This window comes from Dermacentor andersoni, chromosome 1, assembly GCF_023375885.2.
Source record: "Dermacentor andersoni chromosome 1, qqDerAnde1_hic_scaffold, whole genome shotgun sequence".
NCBI lineage: Eukaryota > Metazoa > Arthropoda > Arachnida > Ixodida > Ixodidae > Dermacentor > Dermacentor andersoni.
The window spans coordinates 142,609,402-142,622,396 of record NC_092814.1 but is presented as its reverse complement, the minus strand read 5'-3'; the positions used below and the strand labels follow the sequence as shown (position 1 = coordinate 142,622,396).

Genomic DNA, 12,995 nt, shown 5'->3' with positions numbered 1-12,995 from the left:
CAGGCACCTCATCTAGTCCCTTCCGAAGCCTACGGCTGGTGAATGCTGTAAGGGTGCCCAACCCAGGCCTGCCCGGCGTCTCTAATACCTTAACCAAGCTCCGGCCGGTGAACATTGACAGGGCGTCCAGCTGTTGCCGAAATACACAAGCATCGGCGCAGTGCCAAGCTCAATATCTAAGACATGCTCCAATCTACTTTTTGAGCGCTCATCACCCTGACTGTACATCGTGCCCACTTCACTGGTGAACGCTCTTCGTGGACCCTGAACACTTGCCTGAACTAGAACTTTCTTTCTTGAGCGAGAAGAAAGGCGGTTAACCAAGGGGCCCGATTTTTATTAATAATATGAGAAGCCAACAAACAAAGACATCAAGGACAACATAGAGTAAATTACTTGCGCTTAATAAATGAATTAAAGAAACGATGAATTAATGGAAATTAAAGTGGATGAAAAAACAACTTGCCGCAGGTGGGAACCGAACCCACAACCTTCGCATTTCGCGTGCGATGCTCTACCAATTGAGCTACCGCGGCGCTGTTTTCCCATTCACCTTCTTTGGTATTTATGCTTTACTACTAGAACTAATCTTGGGAATGTTAGCCAGCGCCACCACTCAAAACCTTGGCAGTGGATGTGGAACATCCTTTCTGCAGCAGGTGTCATGAGTATGTGATCTTTTTTGGGTGTAGGCTACTGGCCAATAAACCCACATGTGCTACCTGAAGGCATCAATGTTGCCAGATTCGAGACCATCGTTATGTAATGAACAAGACGAAAGGGGGGTAACCGAGGGGCCCGATTTTTATTAATCATATCATGAGAAGCCAACAAACAAAGACATCAAGGAAAGGACAACATAGGGGAAATTACTTGTACTTACTAATTAATTAAAGACATGATAAATTAATGGCAATGAAAGTGGATGAAAAAACAACTTGCCGCAAGTGGGAAACGACCATTACTTTACGACCATTACGACCATACAAGCATTTTTGGCTGCAGCGGTGGAGCGCATCGTGCACGAAAGCCTGAACGGTCTTCTGTTTTACAGGGAAACCTGATGTTTGATCTGCGTGCCTCGAGACTACCTGGCTGCCTGTGCTGCCACCTTTCCTGAAAATCCACTAAACGCGACCAGATAACACGGCCAGCTCAGCGGGGGGCGTCTCGCGTCATTTTGGCTGCAGCGGTGGAGCGCATCGTGCACGAAAGCCTGAACGGTCTTCTGTTTTACAGGTTGGTCTATCTTTGTAATTTGAACCTTCCTATTTTTGCGCTCCGCTGCTGCCGCTGCCAAACTGCTTGTCTGTGTCTGCTGCCAAACTGATTGTCTGCGTTGATGCTTAATGCGTTTTAGCCACTGTAGCTCTACCATTTCTTACATGTGCTGGTGATTGTGGTTGTACGTAAAAGCGCCTACAATGTCCCGATGTTGCACGTGCCGTTTAGTTATCGGCGAGCATGACTCAGTTCTGACGTGCTCCAACTGCGGATTTCTTTTTCATGTTGGTCAGTGTTCGGGCGTGAATGAGGCCAAACGAGGAGCCTTCAAGAAAAATTGGAAGTGTGAGACATGTCAAGGGAAAGGAAGCAAAACTGTTGCGCCTGTACAGGGTCAGGTAAAAGATCCGGAAATCATGGTGAAGCTGGTAGAATTGGATAAGAAGCTTAATTTGCTTTTGGACTTGCCAAGTAAAGTAAGTGGCATTGAGCAATCTATCCAAATGCTGTCTGATCAATTTGATGAAATTAAGAGACGTCTGGACTGTCACAAAAAAGACATCAACAATGTAAAGCGTAGGGTGGAAAAGATGGAAGGGGCTCGAGCCCCTGAGGACCTTAGTAAACTTAGGGATGGCATTGACGCTCTTGAATGGCACAGCAGGCGCCTGAACCTTGAAATTCATGAAGTTCCCGAGACTGAGGGCGAGAACTTGTTATCTCAGGTGAATGAAATAGCACAACAACTTAACATTGAATGTCTATCGGAGCAGGATGTTGTGGCTATACACAGGCTGGCAGCTAGGTCGGGCAGGACACGTGGCATTATTGTGCGCTTCGCGCGTCAGGAACTGCGAAATGCCTGGCTTGCTAAGAAACGATCACTCAGAGATAGTTTCATGAAGGTTTTTATTGCCGAGAACATGACAACTCGATCTAGAAAGCTTCTGGCTACCGCTAAGGAATGGGCAAAACATTCCGGGTATAAGTATGCATGGCACGCGAATGGGCATGTGCTTGTACGGAAAGAAAATGGTGCGCAGGCTGTAGTCATTAAGCACAAGGATGAGCTTTCGACTATTACTTAGTATTCCTTGCTAACGTTTCTTGCTGTTGATCTTTTTTTTTTTTTCAGCACCATGAATCACTTAGGGTCGCTTTCTAAACAAGAATGGTTTGCCCACATAGAAGCTGAACAAAAAGGAATTAGTTGTGTTCATATTAATGCTCAATCCGTTTCTAGCAAAATAGAAGAACTGGAAAGCTTTTTTGTGGGGATAGATAAGCTGTGTCACGTTGTTATGATAAGCAAAACATGGTATACGAATGACAGTCACATTTTAGAGCTTCCGCACATGAAAACATTTTACCTTAATAGGTTAACAAGACGCGGGGGTGGTGTGTCCCTACTCATGTATGACCATATACCTTGTGATATACTTCCTAATTTTTCGTGTAGAACGAGTGATTACGAAGTGCTATGTGTTCATTCAGAGAAAGACCTCTTTGCTGTATGCTACCGCCCTCCTGATAGTGTTCTTGCCCATTTTCTTGAATTTTTCGATTATCTGTTATCATTTGCTAATGAAAACCGCCTAAACGTAATTATTGGAGGAGATTTTAATGTAAACATTGGCGCGGATACAGTATGCCGGTCCGATTTTGAAAGGGTATTCATTTCAAATGGTTGTTTAAATACAATTCACTCCAGCACTAGAATAACAGAAAATACGGAAACTACGCTTGATTTGTTTATAACGAATTACTCTCCTCAGTGTATTGTAAGTGCTGTTTTGAGTAGTGCTGTAAGTGACCATATGCCAATTTGCATGTTTGTCAAAACTAGAATAGCTAGCACCTCGCACAGAGACACAAGCGGAACCTTCCAGAAAGTAACCAAGGATACCCTAACATCTTTTCAAACAGAAAAAAAGAAACTAAATTATGGGGTTTTACGTGCCAAAACCACTTTCTGATTATGAGGCACGCTGTAGTGGAGGGCTCCGGAAACTTCGACCACCTGGGGATCTTTAACATGCACCTAAATCTAAGTACACGGGTGTTTTCGCATTTCGCCCCCATCGAAATGCGGCCGCCATGGCCGGGATTCGATCCCGCGACCTCGTGCTCAGCAGCCCAACACCATAGCCACTGAGCAACCACGGTCGGTCCTTTAATACAGAGCTGAAGCAAATTAACTGGGATGACGTTTTACAGGAACATGATGCTGAATCAGCGTACAATATTTTTCTTAGCAGGTTTGTTACCGTGTATAAACAGCATTTTGTTTACAAAGTTAACAGGAGAAAAAAATGCCTCAGAAAGCCGTGGTTAATGAATGCTCTTTGTAAAAAAATGAAGAAGCGTGACAAACTATATGCTAAATTCATCAAAACTCCAGAGCCTCTGGATTTAAAAACATTTAAAATGTTTCGTAACAAATTAAGCAAAGAGCTACAGAAAGCACGGGATGCTTATTTTCTGCAGATGTTTTCATCTTGTATGAATGACTCAAAGAAACTATGGAATAGACTAAATGCTCTTATGAATAGAAATCAGAGGAGTGATCCAATTGAACAAATTAGTTTAGACGGTAGATTGTTGGTAAAGGAGGATTTGGCAAACGCCTTCAATGATTATTTTGTACACAGAGACGGTGACCTCAATCATCCCATGCCGCACTATGTGCACATTACTCCAAACGCAAACACAATATTTTTTCAGCCACTCATGCCTTTGGATATATGTTCTGTATACTTAAGACTCAAAACATCTCGCAGCTGCGATGCCGATGGTCTTCAGATTCAACCTATAAAATTTGTTATATATGATATAGCCCCTATTTTGACACATATTTATAATTTGTGCATTTCCACAGGTGTATTTCCAGAAAATATGAAGGTTGCTAAGGTAGCAGTATTATTTAAAAAGGGTAATAAATTAGATATAAAAAAATTATCGCCCGATCTCGATCCTCTCTGTTTTTTCAAAAGGTCTTGAAAAAATTATTCTAAGTCAGTTGTCTTCGTTCTGTGAAAAGTACAAGATAATTTCAAATGCTCAATATGGTTTCCGTAAAAACAGGTCGACTGAATTAGCTCTTCTCGATAAAAAAGAATTTATATTGCAGAACTTCGAACATAAGCTATTAACCCTTTCGCTGTCACCGACGTACCGGTACGTCATCGCGCTTCCCCCCCACGGTGTCACTGACGTACCGGTACGTTCTCTATCGTGCGTTCAAAATTTCGCGCCTGAGCGCAAAGCAGGCGCTCCTGGATTGGCCATGCCATCTGTTGACTCTTTCTACATGTTCGTATATTCGCCCCGACCTGTGTTAGTCCATGTATTGAAGAGTACGGTGCGACTGCCACTCCCCACTTTCTCTTTGCTGAGTGGCGCGGTGGCTCCGCGTTCGCTGGATCATGCGTCGCGCGCGTGTGGTTATGGGTTCAAGGGTAGTTCTGCCTTCCCCGCTGGTTTGAAGGTTTTTATTTTTCTTCTGTTGGTGTGCCTGCTACGGCGCGTCAAGTTCAGGCGCACGTGCCGTTGCCTCTCCGAAAAGGGTGACTCGATTGCTGCTTTCGCTCTCTCGCCGCACCCTCGCTTCCGACTTGCAGCAGTAAACGTAAAGCCCTTCGAACTTTGTTTAGCCTTTTTCCATCTCCCTCTGTCTTCTTGATCACGCAACGTCCCATTTCTCTCCGTTGCGCGGGCGACTGAAAGCGCATCCACCCTGCGCGCGGTTACTTTCGGATGGCTCGGCGCGCGGGACCTTCGTCTGCTCATGGGAGCGGTGGCTGAATTCCGATTCAGAATACGAGCCGAGCTCGGATTCGGACTCGGACAAGGTCGCATGAGAGGAAGAGGGTTCCGCATCGTCAGATTCGGATGTTGAACGGATTTTATAGTCAGGCTGATGATGATGATGATGTTTACTAAAAACAGCTGCAGAACACTGAAATGTGCATATTGCATTGACTATGTTATTTGTATACCAATCATAATCAAAAATAAATTCCTATGTTCATTCCCTGTTATGCTCGTTCCCTGAAACCAAGCCGACACTGGGGGTGCGTCACGGCCAGAAACGTCCGACAGCGAAAGGGTTAACAATAGGCATATTTGTCGACTTTACACAGGCGTTTGATCATATTATTCACAACGTTTTATTCTTCAAACTAGAGAAATATGGGATTAGAGGCATTCCACTTCAATTATTAAAATCTTATCTTAATAACAGATGCCAGTTTGTTTCTGTAGGCCACAATACATCGGTAACCAAAGAAATATTTTGTGGCGTCCCACAGGGTAGCATTTTGGGCCCGTTGCTATTTAACTTATATGCTAACGATATTACTTCAATCTACAAAAAGGCGAAATTTATAATTTACGCAGATGACACAAGTGTTTTCATCTCGTCCGGTTCTTGCACCAATTTAATTACTATGGCAAATGACTTCTTGTGCAGCCTATCCTATTGGTCCACTGAAAACTGTCTAAAAGTAAATACGGCGAAAACAAAGGGCGTAATTTTTCATACCAAAGGCATGAGTCTTCTTCCTCCAAATCTAACATTAGCGTATAGATACACAAATATAGAACTCACTCTTTCTGCAAAGGTGTTAGGGGTGTCACTTCACGAGTACCATGCAATGGCACGACCATGTAAACTTTGTACTCCAAAAACTTAGCCGCATAACAGGTGTTTTAAATCGCTACCGATATACTTCACCCGTCTCTGTAAAATTATTAATTTATAATGCCTTATTCGTGTCTCACATACATTATGGGCATCTTGTATGGGGCACCACAACTGAATGTAACTTGAGTAAATTATTTCGTATGCAGAAGAAAATAATACGTGTCATCGCTAAGCACCGTTTGCCTCCCATACTGAAAACCTGTTCAAGAAATACAACATTGCGACAGCCCATAACATCTATAACTGCAGACTATTACGCGAGTATTACTTTAATACCAAACGTAACAATACTTTACTTGTACAATTTGCAAATCTATCCGTGAATTCATACCATTATTCAACTCGTACACCTGAAGTCTGGAAGGTTCCGCGCTCTAGAACTAACTACGGTTGTCAAATGTTGTGTAACAACCTTCCAAGATTACTGAATTTATATGACAGAGCAGGCTTAAATTTACAGGATTTATCACTGTCAGAATTTAAAACTCTATTGCTTTCACCTCTTCAGAGCACGTTTGTTAATGATTAATAATGTATGTTATGTTCCTCTTTTTTTGTCTATGTTACCAAGTGTATATCATTTATTTATTTCAATGCCGCAGTGTGTTTTGCATTGTTATTGTGGAAATATTTCACTGTTCTTTCATATATTGTATAACTGCAATGTTTTATGGCCACTATATAAATGTAATTTATATGGCGCTTGATGTGTTACCCCATGCAGCCATATTGTACCTAAGGGGGTGAGGTTACCTCAAGCCGCGTCTGTGCGGCTTTTTTCCCTCATCCACCTCCATTTACCACTCCTCTGTACATGTGTGTGTGTAAATGGAAATCAATAAATCAAATCAAATCAAATCAAATTTCCCCTTTGTTGTCCATGGTGTCTTTGATCGTTGGCTTCTCATAATACTATAACTTTCTTTCTTGTGTGTTTTCCATTTGCTTGTCCTGTGTGCTTTAAATATAGCTTGTTTGCCGTGTGCCTTTACAAGTGGCTTCATCGTTTCCAATGACTTTTATCATCGTGTTTTTATTTATTTAAATAACCTGAACTCGAAGCCACACAGCTTCGTGACATGCATACATCTCGAGACACTTCCGATTGAAATTGTGCTGCCAGCTTGAAAAAAATGCGCAGAATGTTTTATTAAAACGAGTGGGAAGGTACATGATTGGATATTTTTGCTCAATATGTGACTATTTTCCTCAAGTATAGTTTTTTTTTTTCCAGTAACATCCAAGTCAGAAAAAGAGAAGCCCACCTGAAAAGTGGAGAAGGCCAGGTACTCCAAAATTTCAGTTCTGTCAGCAGTTTTGTCCACTTCTTCATCAACCCTGTCGAGTGCCTCTTGCATCCACAATACTGTATGGTAGTGGTCTTCATTGTTGTATGACTGCCGGCCCAGCTCAAAGCAATCACCCGCTGTTGATAGGGAAATTTGAAGGCATAAAGTATAGCCAGAACACTGTAGAAAGAAGTACTATGGCTATAAGCAATGTTGAGTAAACATCGTCATCATCTCTGGCAGCAGCCTATTTAGTCCACTTATAGACAAAAACATACTCAATGTATCTCTAATTAACGTCTGTCCTATGTCAACCAGACTCATGCTACACCTACAAATTTGATTTCATCAACCCATCTCCAAACCACCTCCAATTAACCTCCAACTGCATTTCATCTGCTCTGTCATCCATTCTGCTACTCCAACAGGCCTCTGTCTATTTGTTATATTGCAGTTTTATATGCTTCAAGAAGCAGACCTGTTGGGTAGCATGCTATAAATGAGCATCTGCAAAGGGGATTTCAAACAAAAAAAATCTGGGCGACAATTATATAGCTAAACTGTTAAGACTATATTTTTGTAGTCACATGAGCCCCTCCAAACTTACTCAAAGAATTCAGTGTATTCTATGGAAGCATTCTAAAGAAATTAATAAATTGTGTTACATCAAAAATTTTGCAAGGTCAAATTTCTAATTAACAATCTTCTATGATTGACCATATACTTCTAAATTATGACACAAAGTGCGCTATAATGGCAGTCATTTATGAAAATATAGCCAAACACTTCCTGACCTATGTACAGTGCTCAGAGATTCACGCATGATACTACTCGGACAACATGGTGGCCGGCACTTGTAGTGCCAATGATCAGCACTGAGTGACTGCTCGGGGGCCAAATGCAGTCCCCAAGCGTCACGAATACACACACCCTTATTCTATACCACAATGCATTAGCCAGTTTCCCCAGCACCCACTGATGGCACAAGCACCGGCATAGTGCACTACCGATATTGTGTTTGAATCGCTAAGCTCTGTACACATACCTGGCAATAGCTTGCACAATAGATATTTAAGATGCGCTTGTAGCTCAGCTACTGCTACTATGCCTTTTAGAAAAATTCTTGCAGTAGAAGGTTCCTCACACAGTGCGTTAGAATTGTCAGTAGAGAACGAAATTTTTATGTGAAGGTGGTTTAGGGCAGGGTATCAAACAGGGAAGGCGAAACAGTTGCATTTCCTCCTATCTTGTCTGAGTTCTGCACCGATTTGACAGAATAAAAAATCTCAATAGTTTGCAAACCAGTTCGCTGCGGTTCCCACCACAGACACTGACGTGCCCCATGATGCATGCAACACAACGCCTCCTTTACATACACAAGTTTTTGTCAAGAAGAGGCAGAAGTGGACTTACTGGCACATGGTAAAGAGCAACTGATGTCTTTACATGAATATAAAGCATAGAAATTTATAGTTATATAGGTAGGGCAAGCTTGCACAAAATATGAGGCTTTTTAGGCAGTAGCATCGCTGCAGTGTACGCCAGCTGGTATGGCACCTGAACATGTCAGACCCTGCACTACTCCTTTTCCACATTATTTTTAATCCTGATCCTTACCAAAGCTGCAGAAAGTAAAGTTAAATATCTAACGAATGGTTGAAACATGTGGAATTTGGTATTTATTTTGTAAACAAGACGTTCATGGTGATAACTGAATTACCATGTGATTGTTTTCTAGTGAAATGAGACATCAAAATTTAGAGGTAAAACAGTGCATGCTTTCAAAAACTGTAGTGAATATATAAAAAAAATTAAAAGATGATAAAAGAATCATAACATAAAGCACACGCACAGATTTGACAAGTGACAAATATTAAAAAAAAAAAATTATGTAGACTAGCCTTAGACATTTTGAAAAACCCCTTATTTTCTATGCATACTGCAATGTCTGGAAAGCAATACTGGACCAGGACAAATTTTTCTTCAACTGTGATGCTCTCTTTATGAAAAACCTGTATAGACAGGTGGATGTCATTTGACCCTTTCATAAAATTTTCTCCACCTCATAAGCTTCCGCAAACTGATTTGCCATATTCAGTGTCCCAGTGCTTCAAGTTGTCAATTATTTTGCCCTCACTCTGCGATCTGCTACCCTCCCAGTTAGCTCAGATGGTAGAGCGACCACCCTAGAAAGGCATTGGTCTCGAGTTCGAATCTCGGACCAGGACGAATTTTTCTTCAACAGCGAATCTTTGTTTCTGAGAAACCCATGTGGGTTTCCTTTGTAGCTTCGTGCTAAAAGTCAAGGGGATGTCATTTTTGTCTTTCAAAGCCTGTCCTTTGTTAACTTGGGCACAACAGTGTTTCATGTGGGACAGAAACTCGATGCTCTTAGGAGGCTGAGCATGCAACATGCAAGAATTCCAGAGTTTGGGGTCAGTTCAAGTTCAGCTCCAATCAAAATTCTCGTTCAGGCATTTTTCTTGGCTGAGGTTAGAGTTCACTTCAACATCCTGGTTTCAGGCCTCTCTCTTTCATTTTCAACAGCAAACAGGAAGCGCATAGTTTCATAAAAACATGGTCAATACCAGATGTTTTGAGTTATACTGCTCTATTTAATCTGAGACTACTGAATTCTGACTGAGCAAAATTATGTGAATAATAATATTTATATAATAATAATAATAATAATAATAATAATAATAATAAAATAATAATATAATAATAATAAAAAGCAAAAATGGAATCCAAGCACTAAAGCATGATTTCACAGACTGGCCCACACGCTCACTTGTGGCATGCTGTCATGCTGCCAAGAACCAACTAATGCACGGCAGTTATAAGATAGACTGAGGTAAGTACTTACTTTGTCTACATCATGTCTATCGCGAGAAAAGCACCCATTTACACTAAACCAGTACAGTGTTCGCAATGACACGTTCAAGTTTTCACTTTTCCCACGTGTGATCAAAGAATGGAATCTCCTCCACTCATAGTTTCCTCTCAGTCACTTTCATTGTTCATCAACCTACTAGAGACATCAAACGCAGAAGACGCCACTCAACACACCCACATATCTTAACTGTAATACTTATTTCTGTGCATGGGATTTCTGCATTTCAAGCCCCAAACTGGTCACTTCTGTGCAGTTATTTGTTAGCTGTATAACTTCTCTAAACTTACATGGGTCATTTATTCGCTATTTTTTATATAAATTCTAGTAATACTATATTTCTTACTGAGCGATATTGTTACACCAACCAAAAGTATTGCATTTCACATCGTCATTGGTGATTTCTGCAGTAGTTAAGGAAGCTTTTTCTCTTTTCTTTCTTTTTTTTACTGTACCATGTAGCATGACTTGTCTGTTTCTTTTTGTAAAACTGTGCCCCCCTGCTTTGGTCTCACTGAGACTGGCAGTATCGCAAATAAAATAAAATAAATTTCAAACCAGCACTAAACTCCTCATCTTACCAAGCCCACAAATGCTTGGGCATGTTACAAAACAGTGCTGCTTACTGGCTGAGCTGGAATTACATACTGCAGTGGGATGCACATTTAAGACAGGGACAGAGCAAGGCCCAGAAATAAACAAATGGGAGTGCTTCTGACAACTGAAGTTTATTGAAACATTCCATGTTCACGCACGCACGCACGCACACGCACACGCACACACACACACACACACACACACACACACACACACACACACACACACACACACACCACTGTACAGCGATGTGACGCGTCCTATCTTACTGACGAGTTAAAAAGCAAATTTCTTTTTCCTTTAACAGAACAGAATGGTGTGCTGACACACTTGGCTCCTTCGCTGATTACGGCTTTCACCTCTATAATTACACATGTGCCTTTATTTTTATGGTAGCGGGTCATGCAGCAGTTTGAAAACAGCGATGAGCGACCACAGTCATCGCAATGTATTGACACGTGTACTTATATTTATCGGGCGACCACGTTTCGCCGTCTAACAAATCTTATCGCACAGCGCGGGACGCGCTTGCATGTATCCGAAGTTTCTGGAAAGTTATCGATGCTTCTATCCGCAGTCTGTTGTCGCGGAACCTTGTGTTATCTGATTTATTTGCCTGACGCGAATGGTGTAGAACTTTGTGGAAGGCACGCGGGTCCCAACGATTAGTCTGGAACATTCGACGATTCTGTATAAAAGCCGACGCGCTTGACCCGCTGATCAGATTTCCGACGATCGCCGACTGTGTTCGCCGCTTTCGTTGTGCTATAAGTGTAGCCTGTTTTGTGGGCACAGGTTCGCCCAATAAAATCTAGTTTTGCCTTTCACAGTATCGCCACTGTGTTCTTAACGTCACCACCACGTGACATCTGGTGGAGGTGCTGGGTATGGACCCCGATACGCCGGCGAGGACTCAGTGAGAAGCTGCTGCGACGCTATTTCGGACCCTACAAGGTCATCCGACGTATTGGCGCACTAGACTATGAGGTCGTGCCAGACGGCATTTCGCTGTCACAGCGACGCCGCTCAAGACCTGAAGTTGTCCACGTTGTGCGACTCAAGCCGTACCACCAGCGTTGACTAACTTTGGGACTTCGCGTAACTGACCTTTGGACTTGGTTTCTTTTCGTTGTTTTGTTAATTATGTTTAATAAGTGTCCTTTTGTGTTTCGCTCTTATATTTGTAGCATCGGGACGATGCTTCTTAAGAGGGGGGTATTGACACGTGTACTTATATTTATCGGGCGACCACGTTTCGCCGTCTAACAAATCTTATCGCACAGCGCGGGACGCGCTTGCATGTATCCGAAGTTTCTGGAAAGTTATCGATGCTTCTATCCGCAGTCTGTTGTCGCGGAACCTTGTGTTATCTGATTTATTTGCCTGACGCGAATGGTGTAGAACTTTGTGGAAGGCACGCGGGTCCCAACGATTAGTCTGGAACATTCGACGATTCTGTATAAAAGCCGACGCGCTTGACCCGCTGATCAGATTTCCGACGATCGCCGACTGTGTTCGCCGCTTTCGTTGTGCTATAAGTGTAGCCTGTTTTGTGGGCACAGGTTCGCCCAATAAAATCTAGTTTTGCCTTTCACAGTATCGCCACTGTGTTCTTAACGTCACCACCACGTGACAGTATTGGCAGCCTAGACCCGGGAGGAAAATTTTACGAATCTTCTGGAACTGCTTTGCCCCCTCATGTTAACCCACAAATCACCAGTTGACAACACCTTGCAATTTCCCGATCTTTGACTAACATTTAATGACAAACATGCATATTGGGCTTTTCATCCCTGAGCTAACAAATTACTCCTGCCATAGAATTATTCACACCTAAAATTGGTTACGCAAGCTATTGCTGACCTATGTTTTGCAAATGCTGTTCAAGAGTCCTGTTGTCATGCTGCCAAGACAAGTCTACGAGAACAAGCAGGTTGTCTAAAGCCGGCAGGCTATCCAGAGCAGGTGCTCATCTAAGTCGCAAGCAACGTCGTAAAGAAAGTGCGGAACCCAGGTGACATCCCTACGACCGCATTCAGGAACAAGCAGAAGCTGGTGATAATTCCGCACATACATACATGTAGGAAATTGCATTGTCTGAAAAGGTGGCCAGCACGGTGAGTGTGAAGGTGGCATTTTCGGCACTGAAGAAGCTAAACCGCCCATGTTGGCTAACTTACCCTGACTACAAAAAAGCAGAGAGGGTGCCCAAAGTGCACTACAAACAATTTGTGCCCTGCACAGGATTGGTCTACAGTATACCACTGTCATGTGGCGTAAACTATGC

The 12,995-nt window shown here is 42.4% G+C and overlaps 1 protein-coding gene across 7 annotated transcripts in view; it reads right to left on the bottom strand.

The window, feature by feature from the left end:
- PH4alphaEFB (prolyl 4-hydroxylase subunit alpha-1) overlaps positions 1-12,995 on the bottom strand; it is a 118,178-nt gene that overhangs the window by 84,128 nt on the left and 21,055 nt on the right. For all 7 annotated transcript variants that reach the window (XR_008608770.2, XM_055062107.2, XM_055062106.2 and 4 more), the window contains exon 5: positions 7,195-7,355. Coding sequence is in view for 6 of the 7 variants with exons in the window: in XM_055062107.2 (XP_054918082.2) it covers positions 7,195-7,355 (161 nt within the window). In the remaining variant the exon portion in view is untranslated. The remainder of the gene's footprint in view (positions 1-7,194; positions 7,356-12,995) is intronic.